This window comes from Alexandromys fortis, unplaced genomic scaffold (genome assembly GCF_014885135.2).
Source record: "Alexandromys fortis isolate MF-2015 unplaced genomic scaffold, M_Fortis_MF-2015_v1.1 scaffold_11, whole genome shotgun sequence".
Classification (NCBI taxonomy): domain Eukaryota; kingdom Metazoa; phylum Chordata; class Mammalia; order Rodentia; family Cricetidae; genus Alexandromys; species Alexandromys fortis.
In genome coordinates, this window is record NW_026067912.1 from 14508995 (window position 1) to 14532707 (window position 23713).

The 23713-nt window shown below is 42.0% G+C and overlaps 1 protein-coding gene across 1 annotated transcript in view; it reads left to right on the forward strand.

Annotated features, from left to right (window-relative positions):
- The first annotated feature begins 2014 nt into the window (after positions 1-2014).
- The window catches only part of Jam2 (junctional adhesion molecule 2), a 51981-nt gene continuing 30282 nt past the window's right edge, over positions 2015-23713 (forward strand). The window contains exon 1 of the mRNA XM_050138555.1: positions 2015-2494. Coding sequence (XP_049994512.1) covers positions 2428-2494 — 67 coding nt within the window. The 5' untranslated portion in view covers positions 2015-2427. The remainder of the gene's footprint in view (positions 2495-23713) is intronic.

A 23713-nucleotide genomic window follows, 5' to 3' on the forward strand; every position in this document is an offset into this window, starting at 1 on the left:
ACTCGGGAGGCAGAGGCATGTGGATTTCTGTGAGTTTGAGGCCAGCCTGGTCTACAAGAGCTAGTTCCAGGACAGGCTCCAAAGCTACAGTAAAACCTTGTCTCAAAAAACACCCCCCACCCCCCCAAAAAAGCACTGATGATGCAAAATTCACTGTTTTCAGAAGACAATAGTGGGTCACAAGACTAACTGCTATTTCTGTTTTTGTAATCAAACTTGCTCACTCTGCTCAAAAAGATGACTAAGAGAACGACAAGACATCCATGTTAAAACTAGTCCCTGCCTAAACATAGACAGAACTCATATAATCTTGTGAGGTTTGCCTTCATAATAAGCCTTGGGCTGATATGACTAGGGGCTGCCTCTTGGGAGAGCTCTCAGGTGCAGTACTGGCCCCACACTGGGTGCCAGTACCTAAATAAAAAGCCTCTTCGTATTAAAATTTATTCGTGATCAAGGTGAATCTCTGAGTGATCCCTGACTCATAACACAACAACAACAACAAAACTGGCACTTTCCAGAAAGGTTAAGCAGTCTGAGCAGCTTTTTGACTTCTGCATCCTTTAAATGCCAAAGGAATAGGAATTTCCCCAGGAATCCCATGCTAGGAAAAGGAAAAGACACCATCCAGAGGGGCCATTTGTCTCCGGAAAAGAGACTTCATACAGTTGTAACAATGTGTCATACCATACTATACTATAGCATACTATAGGATGAGACAATGAAGCCCAGAAAATGAGTTGGAGATGGAGTGCTTAGTTTTTCATATCTTTGGCTCTGGACCCAAAGACAGATTAGGGGGTTGAGCAGACCTCTATTCATTCTCTCTTCTCTCTTCTCTCTCTCTCTCTCTCTCTCTTTCTCTCTCTCTCTCTCTCTCTCTCTCTCTCTCTCTCTCTCTCTCTCTTCCACTGCTAATTTGACTTTTTTAGTTGGCTTGTTGAGGATGAGTGACCTAACCTGCCTCGGAGCACAGGTCATGATCCTTAAGTGAGATGACCCTCCTGCTGCTTGTGTGCTTGGACTACCAGCGCCAACATTTTTGCCACTTTTTTTTTTAACTTTCCTTTTCTTGCCCCCAGGGGTCCTGTGTCCCCTCCCCTTCCCTAAGGGGACAAAGCTTCCATCACTGTTACCAAGGCAACAGAGGGGATGCCTCATTCTTCAGAGCTCTGCATATCTAAGTATATCTTAGCCTTTGTCCACAGAGCTGGCTCAGTTCTTTGTAAGGGGTCTACCACTAAACCAACTACCTTCTACACAAAACTTTATTCAATATTTTACCTTATTTAAACCTGTCTACACACACACTCTCTCTCTCACACACACACGTATATATACAATTTTCTTGAATGCCCCAGGACATCAGTTCTGGAGAGCAAATGTGGACATCTCCTTTGCAAGTGCGCGCTTCCGAAGCGCGGGTCAATTTTACACCACGCACTACAGCATTCATAATGGATTTCCCTTTTAAAAGCACAGGAGACCAAAAATAAACCTGACAAAAGGGCAGCTGTAGAGTTTTAACATGTGGAAAACTCCACAGGCGACACTTACATAACGGGAAAGAAACAAGATAAATATTTCACACGGCCAGATGAACTTCCAAATGACGACGGAAAATGTGAAGAACTCAGAATACACCTTAACTCTTTAGGGGGGCGGGAGGGAGGCGGGAGGGAGGGGCCCCTGATAAAATCTGGGACCTGACTTGCAGCACTAATGAAAGCTGGCTTTTCTCCTCCTAACTAGAGTCCACGGCAGAACTCACGAACCAATTCTTAGGAGCGCTTTCCCAACGGTTTTGTCTGCTAGGTAGAAAATTTCCAAAAAAATCTCCCACCCTTGGCAAAATACTGAAAACGAAGTTTTCTACACAAGAGAAGAAGAAACGTGGCGAGACAGATCGAGCCACCCCCACCCCCAACAACACACACACACACACACACACACACACACACACACACACACAACGGTGCCCATCCCACCCGGCTGCGCTCTCCCGCCCCCATCTCCTCGGCCTGGGGACAGCTGGCAGCCCAGCGCGGGACCAGACACAAAGCGGATCAGCCTGGGGGAGGGGGCCGACCTGCGGGACTCTCCTTCCAGCACCGGCCTTCAGCCACCCCTCCCTTAGCACCCTGCGGACACCACGCCCCGCGTCCACGCCCTCTCCTCAAGCCCCCCCATCCTTAAAAAGAAGAAAAGTCTCTGACCCGGCGTCCCAGGGCCAGAAGACCTGCCACAGGGCAGCCAGTGGAGACAACCCGACCACAGAGACTGACAACGCGACAGGACCCGCCCCTCTGCCTCCACCTCTCCCAGACCTCTGCTGCTCCACCGCCCCGCCAAGTGCTGGGGGCCGGCGCGGCTGTCACGCTCCGGCAGGGGGACCCTCAGCTACGCAGTCAGCTGGCGCCCGCGTAGATGGCGAGGAGCCCCCAAGGCCTCCTGATGCTGCTGCTGCTGCACTACTTAATGGTCGCCCTGGACTGTAAGTCTCTGGGGTACCTCAACCCCGCCACCCTCCTACCCACTCTCGAGTCCCGCTATATCAACCTTCTGGGCACTTGCCGGCAAGCGGGGACGCTCAGGGTTTGGGGCTCTGCCACGGGGCACCAGGTTTTGCACTCTGGGAGCACGGAGGGTAATCCGGATACAGAAAGGCTCTGGGCGGGGAGACTGGAGTCTTGAGTGTCTTGTAAATAGTTAGTGTCAGGTTTTGCCAGTTCAAGTTGGAGAAAATTAAGGGTCCCTACTAGAAGATTCTCATCTTGTAAAGTTGGGGGAAGTTTTCAAAGACACAAGGACGTGATCAGAATGCAAAACTCATAACGTATTCAAGATGCAAAAAGCCCAAGAAAGATGGCATCCGGGATTGGCGCAGGGCACTCTTAAGTGCCAGCGGCCAAAGGGTCAGTGGCGGAGTCCCGACTGTGCAGGGAAGGTGTTTGTGAAACACTTGAGGGGCCAGGGTGAGCAAAAGTTCGAGGCTGCTGAGCCCCAGTAGCTTTTAGCCTCTCCGCCTGCAAAATCTAGTTAGAGAAGTCTTGTCTGGCCACTCTAGCCAGCTGCCGTGTCCTCAGGGGACATCCGGCCAGCAGGACGATTGTTAGAAAGGCTCAGGAGATGAATGAGCGAGCTGGCAGCTGGTGTAGCCAGGAGATGTCCCAAAGCCAGTTTCTCTGGATGCTTTTAAAATGGATTTGCACGAATAGCGGGCTCATGTGATTTGAAATTTGATTTTGTTTTCTTCGCGTTAACTTTTTAGGAAAATGGAGAAAATAAGGATACATTTTAAGCGACATGGTCTTGGTGTTGTTTATTCTTTTTTTTAAACTTTTTGTTAGTTTTTTTTTTTAATACCCCACATGTTTTCTTTTGTTTTGTTTAGTTTCCTTTGGGGAGGGGAGACGTGTTTTTGTTGACCTTCAAGTTCTAATCACGATACTCACAATAGATTATTTTGCCTGATGAATGTCTTAACGCTGCCGCACTAAGGCTTTTGCTCAAACTCCCTTAACCCCAGACCAAAGTGGAGGGAGCTCACAAAGCGGTGTGTCGATCAGAGTGCCTGCTGTCTCAGGAAAGACATGGCAAACCAGGAAGCTGAAGATTCACAGTGAAACCTTTATGCATTTTGAAATATCAACTGGTATCAAACGGAACACATGGGGGTTGAGAGGTAAGGTACTCACAATGAAAATGAGCAAGGAAGCTGGGATCTGGAGGAAGTTAACAAAACCCTGCTGGCAAAGTTGTGTGTTCCTCTGAGCTCTTAAATCTCACTTTAACAGGAGTGTGAACTGTGGTGTAAAATTGCTCATTAAAAAAACAGAAATAGTTTTTCCTCTGTTATTCCCCTTCAGTCATCAAAGTAGAAACAATAGGAGCTGTTTGAAATTGTCAAGAACTCAGAAGCAAGCAAAGGCTTACTCAATGGGCAGAATGTTCTCTTTGACTTCTTAGTTTTTTGTGGGATCTACTAATTTGAATACTTGTAAGGAATGTTTGGGAACCTTTTCCACACTATTTCCATACAGAAAGTCTGGCATTTCATGGGTGTTTCTTTCCTTTTAATGGGTTTTAAACATTTAAAAATTCAAATTAAAAAAAACTATGTTAGTATAGAAAGTTCCCATGTATCCCATATCCAGTTGCCACCATTGCTGTCCTATTATAATGTCATCTGGAACACTCTGCTCAGGTTTTTCTCATTTCCGCGGAATGTCCTTTTCTGTTCTGGTATTCCACATTGTGCTTAATAGCCATGTGTCTCTACCCTCCTCTTGGCTGAGGCAGTATCTTAGATGCCTCTTGTTTGTGCTGGTCAAGTATTCTGTTAGATTGCCTTCAACAGGTATATCTCAGACGCTTCCTTTGTGGTTAGATGAGGCTATGGGACTTTTGGAGGAAGAGCACAGAGCAAGTGTATATTCCATCCAATCATAGCCCAGGGAGCATGTTGACAGGGTCTGCCACTGTTGAGATGAACCCTCATTGCCCGGTGGAGGCAGTGTGTGTTCTCTGCCTGGTGTCCTCATTCCCATTCTTTAGAGGGAGGCCAATATTTGCAACTCACACTCAAGAAAGGAGGCTAGGGTGGTGATACCGGACTACAATCTCAGCACCCAGACACCCAGGAGGGAGGCAGGAGGCTCATTCAAGGCCATACAAGATTCAAGGCCAGCCTGTGATTGTGGGCGTGACTATCTCCAAAAACAATCCAGAAATAAGGTGGGGGTGGAGCTCAGAGTTCGTAGAAAAAGGGGTTGGAAATAAGTACTTGTAGAACATGAACATATACACACATATGAATATATCTGTGCAAGCACATGTACACACACAGGAAGGAGCGTGGATTTCACTTCCTTCAGGGTGATATTTCTTCACACATTACTTGGGATTTGTATCCATCACAGATATGTCTTCTTGAATTTCTTTACACACTTACTTAATCGCTTATTTTAATATCACCGTGAGCTTATTAACAAGTATGTAAATAATATAGATTTAGTTGATAATACAATAGCATTTGTATTAAATAACTAGAGCATCTCTTATCTGTAATTTTAAAAATATTCCTCTCAAATTTAGCGGTACTGCTCCTTTGTCCCAATCCAACCGTGTATAATTACAATATCATGCATATCAATTCTTTCTACTACCAGTCAGTTGCTACTATACTTCACAGTAATCTAAAGAACTTTTGTTATGACTTTTTAAAGCATGAATTCAACATCCTTTATTAATGTATGGATATTCACTTTTGTATTTAGTTGATGTATTAGTCCCCTATCAGCTACTGTAACGAAGCACCTAGGATAATCATATTAGAAAGATCAAAGGTTTGGTTTTTTTTTTTTTTGCCTCCCAGTTTCAGTGGTTTCAATCTATGCCTGCCCTCTGCCTTCACTGCAGTGTTGACATAACACATGGGGAACGAGAGAAACAGAGTTCTGCCCAAGAAAGAACCAAAGGAGAGGAAAGAGGAAGGTTCCTGTTTTCCAAGGCTACACCACCCATGATAGAACATCCAGGAGGCCTCATCTCCTGAAGGTTTACCACTTCACAATATTGCCACAGGCCAAGACCAAGTCTTTAGAGAATATGTGTCCAAGCTCTAAACAGTTAGACTATTTTTTTTCCTCCAGTGGGACAGAATGTCTTTGATCTTTGACTGCCATTCTTATGCCCATTACTAAACAAAGTATCTGGTTCATCTTTCATGTGAGCATGTATCTGTTGATCAGATGATACCTTGGTCCATTCAGACTGCTATGACAAAATACCATATACTGGGTTGCTTATAAACAAATATTTTCTCTCACACACAACTACAGAAGCTGGGAAGTCTACAAATAAGGCAAGAGTATTTCCAGTATTTCTGATGAGGGCCCAGTGTTTGGTTCATATGTATTCCTCATGGCATCCTCATGAGGTAGAAAGGACAGGGAAGCTCTCTGGGGACCTGTTTTATAATCTCCTTTGCAAAGGCTCCTTCTATGGCCTAATCCCTTTCCAACAGTTCCTTGTCCTAATGTCATCTGTTATGTTGGTAATCAGGTTTCCACAAATGATTCTGGTAGACACCAGCATTAAGGCCATAGATTGGGATGGAGATGAGGTTTGGGAGATGGACATTGTGTGTGTGTGTGTGTGTGTGTGTGTGTGTGTGTGTGTGTGTGTGTGTGTATACACAAAGTGTATAGAGTAAATTAATGATTATACTGTAATCATGAAGCACCAACTTCGTGTTGAGTGAGGAGAGAGAGTGTCAAGTGTTTCTGTAAAGTGATAGCTGTTATTTCTAAACACAGGAGAAATGGAATGGGTGTTTGGCATTGGAAATGGGGCTCTTGTGGGTATTGGGATCTCTTGGAGAGCACTTCCAGCCTCTTAACAGTCTGAGTGCAGCTGAGTCTTCAGCTGTGTACTGGAACCCTACCCAGCCACTAGGCCTGAGTCTGCAGTCTGTCCTAAAGTGAGTGATCAGGGCTATGGTAAGAAAGAGAGGTCTGGATATGTCGTAGACTCCAGGGGACCAGTGACAGGAAACTTCTGCCAGCTGTAAACATTGTTGAGAACGAAACATCATGATGGACTGGGTGAAGATAATGGTTTGAAACTGGTACAGTTTCAATTACCTAAAGAACATAAAAGCCAAAATGGGAATTTGCTGGTGGACCTGACTACCATTTAAAAACTCTGTCGGATAATGCATTTCAAAAAGTCTCAAACAAAAGCTTCAGCCTTACAGAGAACATTGAGTTTTCCTTGGCCAAGAACGCTATTTATCCTTTCATCTGTGCATAGGGAATGGAGCCCACGAGAGAGTGTGGGTGTGGACCACCCACAACTTCCTTTGTGTTGGATTTTCCCCTAGGGACTTGTCAGTGGGCAATAGGCAAGAACTGACATCTCCCCCCCCCCCAAATCAAAGACCACCAGAGTTCTGTTCAGGTTGTCATATCAGATACCTCTGTTTGTGTGTGTGTCTGTCTATATATCTGTCTGTCTGTCTCATCACATGGTGTCAGTGGTAAATTTCTGAGCCCATTCTTCTGAACTTGTAGAGGAAGGTGAGGGTGAATTTAGAGAAGAGGAATTATGGCTGGGTCAAGTGTTTCCTTTGGGAAAGCTAGGAAAGGAAGTCTTAAAACTGAGCACTGCTTTCTCCGAAGGCCTTGCTGTGTTCAAGTAGAGGACTCAGAAGAATAACCCAAATGATGCGTAGTCTATTGCTGTGCAAACAATTGGCCATGCCGGTGCAACACCAATTCATTATGTTAATGCTCTGGAAGTCTGAAATAGACCACACTGGGATAAAACCAAGGTGTCAACCAACATAAAAGCAAGGTATCAACCAGCAAGAATCCTTCTGGGGGTCCCAGTGGAGAACCTGTTTCTCAGCCTTGTCCAGCTTGTAATGCAAGATAGGACCCATCCCTCTACCTTCAAAACCAGCAATGCCAAGCTGCTCTGTCTCTGTGACTCTCGCTCTTCTGCCTGTTTCATCTGAGTGATACAAGCTAATGTAGCCAATAGGTCAATTGATCAGCAATATGAATAGCCTTGATTTCCATTTACAGTATAAAGTAATGAATATGAAGGTTGGGAGAATAGGATACGGACATCTGTGGCCTGCTGGGGTGTGGTCAGTGTCACGGTCAAGAACATCTTACAAAGGAAGCATAACCTTTCAGCCATGGGCTGCCATTCATGGTTATATAAAGCTATAATCTTGCTTTGCTTTGGGCTGTATGGTTCAGTAGTAAAAAACATGTACTGTGGACCAGTGTGATGACTCGGACCATAAAGGCATCTGCTGCCAAGTCTGATTTCTTGGGTTTGATCTTTAGGACTTAACGTTATAGAGAAAACTAGCCCCTAAAGGTGGCTTCTGACCGCCACATGCATGTGCACCCTGCACAATAATAAATCAGTGTTTAAAAATACACCACAAAATGTTCTGTGATGCCAAACTCCCGTGCTTACTCCCCAGCTGGGCAACGTGGTAGCAATTATTTAATTTCTGTCTCAGTTTACTCATCTGTGGCAGTGATAATACCTTTGTAATGATGCTGACCTTATAGCAGTTGGGGGAGAACTAAATGTGCTGGTGCAGAATTAAGTGAGCTGGCAGCCAGCCCTATTCTACTATACATGTGTGATCAGTTAAGGTTACATTTGGAAGAGGACCTACTGGGTGGTGTGTGGAGAATGCACAAGTGAGGGGGGACTGTCATGTTGGCAATTGCTTCTATAATCATTTCTTAATGGCTTTTTAAAAATATACACATAGTTGATTACACAAAGTTATAGTCCCACAGAGAATTGACTTATATTTGAAAAGCAGTTAAATTTAATGAGGGACTTGATAAATTATACTTGGATCTCTATGAGTCTCCCCCCTCCATCTCTATCTCTCTTCCTCTCCCTCCCTCTTCCTGTCTTGAAATTAAACCTGGTGCAAGCTAAACTTTCACTCCACCGCTGAGCTATTTCTCAAAACCCTAAGTAATTTAGAAAGAAACTATCTGCAGTCGACATATTCAACTTCTTGTTCAGATACACAGCATTCACTCTTTGGTTACTATTTACCTTCCTTCAGTTTTGTTCCTTTTCTCACCCCTGGGTTTATCTTTCTTCAGTATTTGTTTGTTTCTGAATTTCCCTGAGTTGCCACCCTCAGGAAGGTTATTTTAGTTTATATTATACATTGAAGAGTCTGCCTTTGTCTTTCTTTGTCTCTCCTCTCTGTCTCTGTCTCTGTCTCTCTCTGTCTCTCTCTGTCTCTCTCTCTCTCTCTCTCTCTCTCTCTCTCTCTCTCTCTCTCATACACATAGGAGAGTGAGACAGACAGAGAAGAGAGAGAGGGAGAAGGAATATGAATGTCCACACATTTAAAGACATAAATACATGTCTCCTCTGCTCAGCTGGCAAGCCTACTATACTCCAGCCTTTGGATGGGCCAGTGAGTGGGTTAGAAGTGTTCTCTGCTCTGAATTGTCCTACAGTTTATGAGAAGCTAAACAAAGGATGGCCCTGACCCAGTCCTGTGAAGTGTTCAAGAGTACACTCTTAGCTGTTCACTGTCTTGGCTCCAAAAGTCCTGAGCAAGAATCCTTGTGACCTCAACTGACAGGAAATCTGGCTCTTTATTGGAATCTCTGCCCCACCTCCCTTTCCCTCTCCTCATTCTTCCATCACTAGCACCCAGTTTTGAATTAGTTGTGTAAGGTTTTGTTCTGCTTTAGTTGTCAACATTTCCCTTCTCCAGAGGGACAACTTATCTTTTAGAAACTGAACTCCTTTATATGAAAACTTTCACTGCTCAAAACTCAGAAACTTTCTGAGTACTGATATAGCCCCAGAAGTAGAAGATTTTTTTGTGGTTACCAGTACAAGGAAAATATTGTATAAATTACCTTCGGGTTACAAGAGCCATATAGAAACACATTTTATATTGAGACTTGGACCCTTCCCTAGAATATCGTATTATGTCTGTACATAATCCAAAACGGTGATGGTGCCAAGACATCCAGACAAAGCTGTATTCAGCCTGTAGGGAGGGAAGACACCATTTCTTGTGCCCTTCTGGCTTGGCGTGTCCAGTGCACTCAAGTCTGCGAAAGTGTTTTCTCTGTTCTCAGAACCTTTTCACATCACGAGGACCTGTGGAATATTTTACCACAGACAGAACCAAACATAAAAAAGTAAGACTCAAAGACTTAGATAATCAATATGTGAAATGACAGACACGTGGTAGAGCCACATAGTGTGGAAAGGGTACGGAAGGAAGCCAGGCCCCCTTTGCAGCCCTTGACTCCTGTTGTGTGACCCACCGGTAATTGCTCTTGCGTGCTTAGCGGCATACAGTTCCAGAAAATAGAAAACAACCATTCCTGTGAAATATGACTATATCTGTGTAGTTTCTTTACAAATGAGGGAGACAAGCATGGTGCCACACACTGAGACAGACAGATTGCCATCAGTTCTAGGTCATTTTGAAGCTGATCTCAGGCTTCCACATGTACTCTATACGTGCATTGGTAGGAACACAGAGAGAGAGACAGAGACAGAGACAGACAGAGAGGTCATTTTGGGTCACATAAGGCGTTCCGTGCCAACTGGGCTCTCTATTGAGACCATCTCTCAAAACAAAAAGTTAAAAATCAAAGTTTGCTGCTTTTCATCCTCCAACAAGCGTAGTGTGTTAGAATACATGTAGCGCTCTCTCTACTGAAAGTTCATTTACTAGTAAAGACGTCCCTCTACACAGTCAGGTCTTACCCTTGCGACCCAGGATAACAACATAGAGAAGCCTTGAGAGATTCTATGCCAAAATGCAACAATCTCCTAACAAACCAAGAAGCAATCTCCTAACAAAAGCAAATAATGGAACAGAGTAATTAACAAAATTGAGGAAAATAGACTTCCAAACCACTGACCAAGGCTACGGAGGGAAAAATGCCAACCTAGATCTAATTAGAAAGTCCAAAGAAGGTGCGTGCCAGACCCACAGAGAACATCAGCTACAGCTAAGATTCACAGACAAGGGCAAATGGCTGCTATTTAAAGAGGCCAGAGAAGAAGTAATGACCACAGATAAAAACGGAACGTGGGGAGCCGCTAGGAAAGTGCTAATTTCGAAAGGGAGAGTGGTGTTTATGTTTTCGAAGCTGCTCTAGAGGTATTTAAAAATAGGGATGGGATCTGAGTGGCAGCCGAAGTGACTTAATGGAATGAACCAGGACTCAAGTGTCTATTTTTTTTCCAGTAAACCTAAACCTGCAGCCCTTTATATCACAAAAAAATAATAACATATTGGATAAATGTATCCAAACTGGGAGATTATTGCAGTTGGACCCATATCATGGTTTAGTTCCAGAACAAATGAGATGTGTTGTATGAGTGAGTGTGTGTGTGAAAGAGAGAGAGAGAGAGAGAGAGAGAGAGAGAGAGAGAGAGAGAGAGATGCACGCACATAATTTTAACACTTCTTGTCTACCTCCATCTCTCTTATCTTACACAGTCTACTTCTGCGTTGACTGGTTTAAAAGGCAAAAGAAACTGCCAGAGTGAGCTCTGTGGTCTAAGGCCCCATCCACCTTCCCATGCCCCTCCCCCATACTTAAATTGATTGTTAATCCCAGAGCTGCAGTGTTAAGAGAGGCGGGCCTTTGGGACATAATTAGGTTGTGTGTGAGGGCACAGCCTTTGGGAAGGAGATTAGTGCCCTCACGTAAAAGGCCTGGGGAGAACAGGAGAGGAGGGGGAGGGAAGAAAGAACAAAAAGAGCTAGAAAGAAGGTGAAGGCAGAAAAGAAAAGGGCACTGGAGAAGTCGTTCCTCTTCCTCTTTCTGTTGAATGACAACTTAGAGATGTGCTCTCTAAGCCTGTCTATAAGGAGCTGGCCCTCTCAGCCAACTCTGCTGTCCTCTGTCTTGGACGTCCCAGCTTCCAGACTGAGCAATAAATTTCTATTGTGTATAAACTACCCAGCCTAAGGTTATTTATCATACCAGTAGGAACGAACTAACCTTGAGCCTGCTGGAAATATATGAAATATCTGTACTCTTAAATTCTAGCTTCACCAGGGTGGTCTACATTAAAACAAAGCAAAACAAGCAAGCCAACAAGCAGACAAAAACCACACATGAATTATCTTTAAGTAGCACCTTCTTTTTAGCATTCGGTCTATTTCAGACTAGCAGGAAAGTAAAACTCCTTAAAAAATACCCAGAATAAATTCTCACCATCAGCGAGAATTTAAAGATCCCGAGTTTAGGACAAAGACCATTAGTGCTCACTGCAGATCAGCTTTTTGTTGATGATGTCATCAGGCTTTTCACCGCATCACCTTCCAAAGGGGCTAACACATCTTCAGAAAAGAAAAATGTGCATCAGACTGTGCTCATGGCAGACACAGGCTGATGGTAAACAAAGTTGAATATTAGGGAGCAGATTTATTCCTAAAAAAAAAAATCTAAAGCTAAAAATGTTCCCTCAATTGGCAAAAGGGAGACAGTTTAACAAAGCCTCTAGTTGGTCTGATTAACAAAAGAAAATACTCATAGTGGTCTACAGAGCCAGAATACACCTAATATTTGACATAAACTCAAGCATCTTTCAAAATTCCTAATACTTCCTAAAATAATCAATTTAATATTCAAATTCATTAACACTCGAAGCCTTAAAGTTGAGTTTCATATGGACACTTTCTTTGCTCTCTGTCTGGCTGTCTCTGGCTCTCTCTCTCTGTGTCTCTCTCTCTGTCTCTGTCTGGCTGTCTCTGGCTCTCTCTCTGTGTGTCTCTCTCTGTCTCTGTCTCTGTCTGTCTGTCTGTCTCTGTGTGTGTGTGTGTGTGTGTGTTCCTACCAATGCATGTATGTATAGAGTACATGTGGAAGCCTGAGATCAGCTTCAAGCATTGGTTCCCCAAGAGCTTTCACCCTCATTTCTGAGGAAGGATCTTACTGAGCTTACCTAGTAGGACAGTCTGGCTACTGACTACAAGCCCCTAGCATCCTCCTGTCCCCACATCCTCAGTCTTGACATTACACGTATACCACATTACCTGTTTTTTTTACACAGGACTGGGGAATGACCTCAAGTCCTTATGCTTTCACAGTAAACACTTAACTGAGAATAAGAACCGCATACACACACCCCTGCCCTGTGCCAGCTCCGTGTGGGCTCTTTATATAACATGAACACTTCCTTTAACCTTGAAGACACACAAGCTACTAGGAAAGCTCTTGGGGCAGGCGGGGGTGGGGGAAGGATGGAAGAAGTAGAGGCATTTAGCTGCCAAATGAAAAGCAGCCTAGACCCTGTGTCAGCAACATGTACACATTCCCCAGTCATTTATGTCACTAGCTATTTCCATGCTAGGGACCACTTTCCTCAAATACACTGTGAATTCATGAGCAAGGGATGTGAACAGAGGAGGGTGTTTCACTCCACTGTCTCCTCCATTACCTCTCACTTTTAGAGTCAAAAAAACAAAGATTACACCAACATTTTCATAGATTTAGAGTCTTCGTGATTTGAATAAACAGTTTTATTTCTCTTGCTTTTACTGTTTCTTCTTCTCCTTCTTCCTCATTTTATTTTATTTTATTTTTGGTGGGGTGGGGGTTGAGACAGGGCCACCCTGTATAGCCCTGGTTGTCCTGGAACTCACTCTGTAGACCAGGCTGATGGCGAACTCACAGAGACCCTTCTGCCTCTGCCTCCCAGGTGCTAGGATTGAAGGCATGCACCACCACCACCGGGTTACGTTCACCATTTCTTGCTCAAGTACTCATCTTTGGTTAGAAAATGCTTAAAAAAAAAAAAAAAAAAAACTCTTAAGTAACAATGAGAGCACTCGTGAGCAGACTTTTTAATTCTATGGACCTGCATGACTGAGGAAGCATTCTAAATATTAGAAACCGGGGGCTGGAGAGATGGCTCAGCGGTTAAGAGCATTGCCTGCTCTTCCAAAGGTCCTGAGTTCGATTCCCAGCAACCACATGGTGGCTCACAACCATCTGTAACGAGGTCTGGTGCCCTCTTCTAGCCTGCAGATATACACACTGACAGAATATTGTATATATAATAAATTAATATTTAAAAAAAATTAGAAACCCAATAACAATTTTGGAAGTGTACAGAGAAACAGTGCCTATAAAGAACAAAGCCATTTCATGGATGTGTTGACATCCACTTGTCTCTGCAGAAGGCTGTGAGCCTGGTTACTAGTGAGAACACTGGTCCTACCCATCTCTGACATGGCTCTCTGAGAGTCATAGGTGGCAGGCAACATCACCTTCTCCCTTTTTAAGCTCATTAATTTCATGACTTATATTTGTAATATATATATATATATTATATATGCCCATTTATATCTTGATAAATTAATAAAAACCTAAATGGTTTGTGGAATATCCAAAGGACCTCTTTATAATGTAATCATAAATGTGGAATTTGTTCAAAAAGAAACAGAAAGCATAACATCAATAAAATGGAACTAGCATTCTAAAATTGAATTAGCTCTGCTCCTGGTGATTCCATTTATGGTCTTAGAAAAGTTACCCTATTTCAATTCAGTTTTGTTTTCCTTATTTGTTCAATAAGAGAGGTTGATTTAATGGTGATTAATGGCTTCTAACATTTAATTTCGCATTTCTGAGTAGGGAAACGAGCCATAATTCATCTGTGGTAAGTTTATTTTGTGTATAGTTGAGAACACATTTTATTTTTAAGTTCTAAACTGTCTCCTTCAGAATTCTTATGGATTAGAACACAGGCTTTTGGAAGGAAGCAAAATAAAAGTCGGGAGGAGATCACTAAAACTTATTTGTTTCTTGTGGAGTTGGGTGCACAGTGTGCTTGTAAAGTCTTTGGGACAATAGGCAACAGGAAGTTGCTGGGTGTTCAGAAGAATGAAGCAATGAGTGATAGGTAGCCTTTAGGGTAAATATCTTTTTCACTTTAGGGAGAAGGAAATTAGTACCAAAGCTAAATGAAGTATTAGGTAATTGGGATCCAGGATTAAAGTGACAACTATCCAAATCGGTTTAGCACAAGTTAAAATGGCCAGGTACTGTACTACATGATTGCAGTCCCTGCTGTTGGAAGAAGTCACAACTTTGATGTCAGCCTAGAGCTGTGTGGTGAGGTTCCCATATCAATACCAATAGTAATATAAATTCCAAAAGCTATTGAAAATAGAAACACAGTTTAGTGATTGGTCAGATTCAGTAGGGGGACACTGATAAAATAAAGCGAGTAATGAAAGCGTAGAACCAGAGAAAACATGGCTAGCATTGAATGGACGAGGAATGAGCATTTTTCTGTTTCAGGAACTGGTGAGACATTGGAAATGAGACAGGACAGAAAGAGAGAAAATTAAGAAAGCATGGGGAAGGAAAGGCGCTCCTGGCCCCAGGGGTCTGAAGCCTTAGAAGCTGAAAGTCAGGAGGCCAGCAGAACGTTTGCTGCGAAGGTTGACGACAGTCACAGGATTTCTGTTATACGGAGATATTTCCAATATAATGTCAGAGCAGCAACGAACGCTGAAGGCCTAACTGTATACAACCCCTTTCTCCCTTCCCAGATGTAAACCTGTGATTTTCCAGAAATCTCACGAGAAACATCTACAGTAAGGCACACGTCAGAGCCCTTGTGAAATTCTGGGGACTCGAGGTTTTACTTATCAGGCTGCAATCCTAGCCAGCCTACCTCTGGGTCTCATTTGTGGCAAAGGGAGAGTGGGGGGGTCTTAGCAATCCTTCAAGATATAACATGAGAAACACCAAAATAGTATGTATAGGTATATCTGAGACACTTTTAAGCAGCATGGTTTTCGAGAAGACCACACCTATATGTGGTTATGTCTATTTTGTACTTGGGCACCTCTCTTACAGGAAGCTTGAGCTTAAATCTAGGTCAAAATCTCCTCATAAACGCCAGTTCTTCTTAGTATTGGTTTGCCCGGACATTCTTTTCCACAGTGAAGCCCAGAACCCTAACTCTACCTGAGAGTTCTAAAACGAATTCCTCAAGCTGCTGCAAATAGCGGTATGGAACAGCGTCTCTGGGTCTCCAGCCCCACTGCCTGGGACGCAAGAGGACGGAGTGGTTATCCATGCGCACCATTTAACCCTGAAATGTACAAACAGTGCTGGGTGGGGGATAGATGATTAGCAAGGACAAATCGGGAGCGCTGGGGAATGTGTTAGGCAGGTGGGAAAAGGCACAGAGAAATAAGATACCAGCAGTGTCCTGGTCCCCAGGGAGGAATTCTGTGAAGTCATCTGTCTGCAGGCCAGGAAGAGTGAAGGAAAAGGTTGAAGGAAGTGAGGGGCAACCAGAGAACAAACTTAGCATCTGTCCTTCCGTTCAGAACACTCTTCCCGGGTCTTCATCCTCCGTCCTCACATCAGCATGTTGTTGGGCACATGGAACTATTTGTATCACTGCTTCACAACTGAGAAACCGCACACTCTCCTTTAAACCAGATATGAAGAATGTTCTGGAAAGCTAAGGAAAGGGAGGAAGCTGAGGTGACTGCAGAGGAAGTGAAAGTGTTCATCTCCGGTGTTCCGTTCCTTTCTCAGTGCTAAAGCGGTGGGCCAGGCTCAGGAGTGATTGTCTTTGTGCACAGACAGAGGAAATCAGCGTGAGTATCCCGCAGGGGCGCTGTGAGCATGACTCTTGTCTGTCCTGGTAATAAAGGACTCGTCTTAGTCATGAAGAGAACAGCTTAAATATCCGAATGCATCCTTAAAATACTTTTCAACACTATTTGGACTATAGCTATCTCTTAACCTATATAAATGCCTTCCCCATTCACATCTCAAACCAATCTCAAAGCAATATTAAAATCAAGCATAAGCCATAAGCCTACAATAAATATTTTATTATAGAAAATACTAAACTAAATGGGATCTCCAGATATAAGCCCATCCAATATTCTGAGAGATTTATTATTTAATTATGCAATCTAACAGGGTCACAGATTATTTTAACAAGGAAGTAGAAAAAGATCCCATTATGTTCTTTTCTAAAGATAAAGCTATCTTAGTTTATAAAGTTAAAAATGTTAATATTTTCTTAAGCAAAATTAAATGTTTTTTATGATATAGATGTCCTGGATTTTCTTTTTCCGTGTGTGTGTGTGTGTGTATGTGTTTGTGCACGTGTGTGTGCATGCGTGTGTACATGTGTGTGTGTTTGTGTATGCGTGTGTGTGCCCCTACCCAAGAGCCCTCGAACATGTTCTTAAGTCTATACATGTGCAAATTTGTACAGTAGCAATGTGCTGTACAGACGGACACAAGCTGTATTGTGAAACAAAGGAGAACTCTTTTCACTAATCCCCTCGGTCCTATTTCACTATGTCTTTTGTCTTTTACCACTTCCCAAGTTTAGTTTCTATGGCAACAAGGCAAATCAGAAAGTGTTTGGAACTATTTTAAAGTGTTGTGTCTGGGATTTGTAACTTGGATCCAGACAATTGTAGTTTAATTAGCACGAGTGTCTGTTAGCATTTTTTAAAGTAAAGGAACTCAGGCTATGACTTTATAATATGTTTACATTTTCAAATATTTCCTTAAAGATTTGTATCAAGGAGCCTTAAGATAATTTTAAAATGTGATAGTATAACTTGAAAATTAAATATTGAAAGGTACAGTAATTATTCTAAATAGATGAATATTTTCTTTTTTTGTCTGTTTTTCTTTCTGTCTGTCTGTCTTTCTGTCTGCCTTTCTTTCTTTCTTTGTTTTTTCTTTTGGTTTTTTGAGACAGAGTTTTGCTATAGCTATCAAGCCTGTCCTGGAAGTAACTCTTATAGACCAGACTGGCCTCAAACTCAGAGATCCGCCTGCCTCTGCCTCCGGAGTGCTGGGATTAAAGGCGTGCACCACCGCCCAGCTTTAACATCTTCTTAAATAAACGTATGAACCCTTATCACACGTTGTTAGCAGGAAAAATTATATTGGACTTAGATTTGGAGCAGTGAGTAACTAAAAGTCTAGAAAGGTCAGATAAAAATAAGTGTCAAAGGCCTCAAACTGTACAAAAAGTGACCATGAATAAATCATGTGTCCTCTACAGTACCTCTTTTATAGTTGTGAAAACAAGTAGAGTCCATGGAGCATAGTGAAGAGGATAGGTTTTAATTTAAAAAAAAAATAAAATCATTTTAGGGCTGGAGAGATGGCTGGGATGTTAAGAGCACTGGCGATTCTTCCAGAGGTCCTGAGTTCAATTCCCAGTCAATCACATGGTGACTCACAACCATCTATAATGAGATCTGGTGCCCTCTTGTGACAGGCAGGCATACATGCAGGCAGAATATTGTATACATAATAAATAAATAAATATTTTAAAGATATAACTTTAAAGTCATGTTATATTACCACATAAGCGAAAAAATGTTCACAAAACACAACTTTCCAGATGTTCTAGGTGAAAGTGTGTTCAGGAAGTAAATCAGGAACTATCAACAAGAGAGATACCAATGTTGACAGGAAAAAAAATCCCACATCATCTCACTCCTAGATGAGGAGCTATATAGGTGCTCAGCAACTGCAGAAGAGGGAGAGTCAGGCTCCTCCAGGGACAAGATCCCATACCGATTGTCTAATCCCAAGGGGTTGCCCCTGGACATAGGTATGTACAGGCAACATTAAATGGACCCAATAGGTTGTATATGTGTGTGTGCACACGTACACACACGTATTGGTATAATATACACATATGTGCATATAAATATGTGTATACATCTAAGGATGATAGTTGAAGAGGAGATCATTAATTTGGGAGAGGCATAGGGGCAGCTGGATGGGGATGGGGAGACAGGAGTGGTGTGGATTCAGTGCTCATGTATGAGGTTCTCAAATAAAATAAATTTAGGGGGCTAGAGATATGGTTCAGCAGTTAACTGCTCTGTCCTTGTGGAGGATGGCAGTTTAGTTCCTACCATCCGCATGGGGGCTTACAGCCAAGTGTAACTCCAGTTCCAGGAGATCCAGTGTCCTTGGACAATAGGCAGAACTTCATGTACTTACATGCACGTAAGCAAACTCATACACATAAAATGAAAATAAATATGCCATTAGAATACTCAACAATCTTAAAAAAATCAAAAAAAATTTTTAAAAAGAGGGTGTTGTGCTTTTTAGGAGAACTATTTGATTGTCGTCATGATAAGTAGATGCTGTGAATTTACTAGGCAGGGGTCAGGATTGTTAATTATCATTTACTGGATCAACGTATCAAAATGAAGACTTCTCTGCACATGCCCTTCAGTCTTCATGATTTCCCAAAATCCTACCACTTGTCCATATAAATGAAAAGTGTGCAATTATCTAAGCATATATTTACACTATTTAACCTATAAGTAATTTTGTGCAGTCTCATCTAAATAAATATACAAATTTCTATTCTAATATCTGCAGTAATGAGGTTCTTCTTTTTTTTTCTATTTTATTTGGTATAGTTATTAACATACTTCATTTAAAAGGACGCACCCAGCATTTTTTATAGAGGTTCTGCGCTGAGGAGATGGCTCAGCTACATGCAAGCGTGAGGACTTGAGTTCAATTCCCAGTGGCCACATAAGTCAGGGTGGGTGATACACACTGTAATCTTAGTCCTGGTAAAGCAGAGAAAGGAAGAGCTCTTGGACTCACTGTTGGTCATTGTAGCTGAATCGGTGAGCTCCAGGTTCCAGGGAGAGGCCCTTTCTCTAAAAACAAGGTCAACAGCTCTCCAGGAACGGCACCTGATGTTAACCTCTGGCCTCTACAGTCATGTGCACACATGTGCACATACCCGTACCCCCTCCCTTAACACCCAAAAGTTCTGATAGAGTTAAGATCCAATGAATTAAAATAAATATATGCAAATTATATGCATTTCATCACTACATCATTGCTTTAGGTTTGTGGTGATAGAAGACAGGAGGTTTATTGAATACTGTATTTTACAAAAACTCTCTTTCCCAGTTTCATTCTTAGTTGATGTGGGAAACAAACTCAGCGAGAGAGGTGCCTGAAATAATGCCTGTGGGAAATGCTGTGAAGTCTCTAGATACGTACACTGTTAATATGGGTCAGTAGAAGGACTTTTACCAGCAAAGCCTTCCATGGTGTGACTTAGCATCTGAAAGGGCCACTCCAGCAAGGGTGCTGAGATGAGAGGAGGAGCAGAATGCCAGACCCAAGCCCTGCAATGGTCTCTGCGGGGGGTCTCTGTGCCCAGATCTTAGTGATAGGGCGGGAGCAGTAGGAAGTGTTCAGAGTTTAGATGCATTGTGAAAGTGGACTCTAAGAGCAACTGCAGCACTTGGGCTGTCGTTGTCTGGGATGAGAAAGGTAGAATAGGCTTAAAACGATAATATTTAGCTACAGGGTTTGAAATGTCTCTTAAATCTTCAAGTGGCAAGGCTGAACAGACATTTGTATCTAAGCCTGGAGTTCTGCAAAGATGTCTAGACCAGAGATAAATATTTACGAGTTGTTGGCATTTCTTGGTGCTTGATGCCAGGAGTCTGGATCACAACATCGTGAAAAGAAACGTGGGTAGAGGGAGCCACATGATGAGAGGGAAGGAAGACCAGGAAAGGGTTGTCCTGGGTGCTAAGAGCAGAAAGTGTGTTAAGAAAAGTGTAACGAGCTGGCTCGATAACGGTAGTGTGGAAGCTGTCGTTGACGCAAATTCTGCTTCATGGATGCTGGAACAGTCCAAGGAGCCAGTGACTGTTCAAAACATGTCATAATAAGAATGAAAGAAGATGTACAATTTAAACACGGACCTCCCCGGCTCTGAGTAGCCACTGGAAGGAAGTTGTTCTAATCATTCTTTTTTTTTTAAATATTTATTTATTTATTATGTATACAATATTCTGTCTGTGTGTATGCATGCAGACCAGAAGAGGGCACCAGACCTCATTACAGATGGTTGTGAGCCACCATGTGGTTGCTGGGAATTGAACTCAGAACCTTTGGAAGAGCAGGCAATGCTCTTAACCACTGAGCCATCTCTCCAGCCCTGTTCTAATCATTCTTATTAGAAAATCATAAGCCTAGTGATTCGATGCTTTGGTAGTCCATCCCAGTGTGTGATATTGTTGAGTCACTTTGGAACACTTAATTTGCATGACCACTTTGTACAAGGAGCATCAAGCAGTGAGAAGGGAAGAAGCAAGAAGCATTTATAGAGAATTTATTGTGTCCTAATAACTAGGCTAAGCAATAATGGCCTTGAATTGAATCTTCACAACTAGTGAAGGAAGACACTAGCTTCATTTTACCTGGAAAGGAACCAATACTTTATCTTACACAAAGTGACAAGAGTCACACTTGATCTTGTTTCTTCTCTGGAAGACCAAAGATGGTTCTAATAAGCCAATAGCATACTTCTAGCCCTAGTTCAAGAGGCCAAAGAAGCAGGATTCAGAGTCCAGGAAACATGAAAGATTCTACTTCAAAAACTAGTAAACGAGTTTTGTTTAAGGATTCCATTTAGATGGCTCAGCAAGTAAAAATCACACCAAACCTAATTTGTGCTTCCATTATGTGTGTGGATGTTCTCACTATTTTACTCAGGCTGGTCTCAAACTTCTGTGATAAAACAAACCTTTCACACGCGCGCGCACACACACACACACATGATAGGGTTCTATGTAGCTCAGGATGGCCTTGAAGTGGCTGTATAGCTAAGAATGACTAACATCTGATCCCTCTGCCTCCATTTCCTAAAACAGCTAGGTTCTTTTCATTTCTTGTCCATTGTGAATGGTACTGCAATGGACAGTGGGTGTCTCTTTGACATGGCTGTTTCAGTTCTGTTGGATAAGTATCCAGTACTGTGGATCAGTCTGAATATGTTAACATACAGGTAGTTGCTCTTGATAGCTAAATATTTATTTCTTTGCTTTTAAGGATCATTTTTAGGTACTGAACGTCTCTTAATTCCATTTACTTAAAACATTGCTTGCAAATGAAATAAAAAAAAATTAAATTCATGGTCACCGAGACTGAACTTGTTTAAACAGCAAGTTCTTAATCTAATCTGAAAACTTATAAATTACTGTAAATGTTTAAGTACCCTAATACATCTGCCTTACTTCTTCTCCCCAGACTTCGCGTTTTAGAACTTGTGCCTAATAACTCTTAATACCAAGACAAAATGTTGGATTCACCTCAGCATTCCACTAACAGATGTCAGGAGCAGTCTCTGTTGACTTCTTTACTGGACCAAGTTTTTCTTTACTTTCTCAGAATTAAGTAAGTAGGAAAATAAATTACTATGTGGTTGAGGTCAATGGCTATTTTAAAGCTAGCTACAAACATCTTTAATTCTTGTGGATGTACTCCAAAACTACTGGCAGAAGTTCACAAAATGAAGCAGAGATGATTATTTCCATAACGGCAAACATCTCCTGCTGAAGTCCTTCCTCCCTAATGAAGCCCTTCTTTCTCTCCACCCCTCACCGTGCTAACTGAAAAATCAAAGTTCTCGTGTTTTCTGTTACTCATTTAAGATAATCTGCTGGGAATAAGAATAAATATTTACTTTATACTATAATCGTTTTCCAACTTCTATAAGATATTAGCTAAATTACGGATTTCACTGAAAACATGCTTCAAAATATGAAGTATGGTAAGGGTTTTTATTTCAAAAGTAAAGTAAGGTAATATCTTGCATAAACTTACCAAATTATTAAATTGGGCATAAATTATCTATGTTTTAAAATAAATATTTAAATCACTATGTATTTTTAGAATAACTGATAATGATTACACTAACTGACAGGACAAATTGCACAGAATTATCAAGAGGAACGTGAAACTGTAGAATTTATTATGAACATACTTTTATATGGCTAAAAAGCAGCCCAGTGAGTTAGGGATTAGAATTAGACAACATGGGTCATCTCTCTCATTCACCGATACTAGAAGTAGAAAGAAGGATAGAAAAGAGAAGAGAGGGGGCTGGAGGGCCAGGTGGCTCAGTGGTTAAGAGCACTGATTGCTCTTCCGGAGGTCCTGAGTTCAATTCCCAGCAACACATAGTGACTCTGAACCATGTGTAATGAGATCTGGTGCTCTCTTTTGGCCTGCAAGGATACGTGCAGGCAGAATGCTGTATATATAATAAATAAATCTTTTTTTAAAAAAAAAAAAAGACATGAAGGAGAAGGAAGGAGAGAGAGAGAGAGAGAGAGGCACACGGGGGGAGGGGGGCAGGGAGAGAGAGAGCACAAAGAAACATCTGTCCAGAAGGTCTTATGCTCTCAGACTTTTACATTCTGATCCTTGCTTCAAAGAAGACTGATATTTTTTCTTTCTGAGAGCGAGAAGCCACACTAAAATGTGAGAAGACAGAAAACATGCACTTGTCTAATCTACATGGGACGTAGAAAAAGGCAAGATCTCCTGAGTAAATTGGGAACGTGGGGATCATGGGAGATGGTAGAAGGGGAGAAACGAGGAAGGAAGGGGAGCAGAAAACATATATAGCTCAATAAAAACAATTTTAAAAAAAGAAAGCATGCACTTGATTTTGTAATTGCTGAGGGCTGACATTCTGCCTTTCTATGTTCTGCTTGACTCCTCCTGAGATGAAATCAATAACAAACACTGGAATTATTTAAATATCAGATATCAAGGATATACCATTCTTCATGATGACATGGAAGAGGGACAAGCCTGAGTGTCCTCTTCAGCGATGACCGGTGTTCTGCAGTGTACCTCAACGGGAGAAATGGCCCATCTCGCTTTGACTGCAATTTTAATTAGCTAATTACTATACATTGATATAGCTTTTAAAGTCCAAAAGCCCAAAACCCATGTCAAAATTTGGTAGTTATTTTCTCCATAGAAATGAACATAATAATAGAATTGTCAGGAGGAGAAGAAAGAATATATAGTATAATAAAATATGTTATATGAAAAAATTAAAACAACCAAGGGAACAGAATTACCAACCAATCGTGTCTGAGTCGACTATTGCACATGACTGCTCCAGTTTGACTCGCTCTGGGCAAATGCCTAAAGCCTAGTTCTTGAGCTTGAGTCCAAGAAGAGAACTTTGATTCGGAGTCACCAATGCTTTCTCTGAAAATCTGAAAACCAGCATGAAATGTCTTAAACACACAGATTCAAACATTTGTTCAGCGATTGTTTTGGTCAGGAGACAGAAAAAT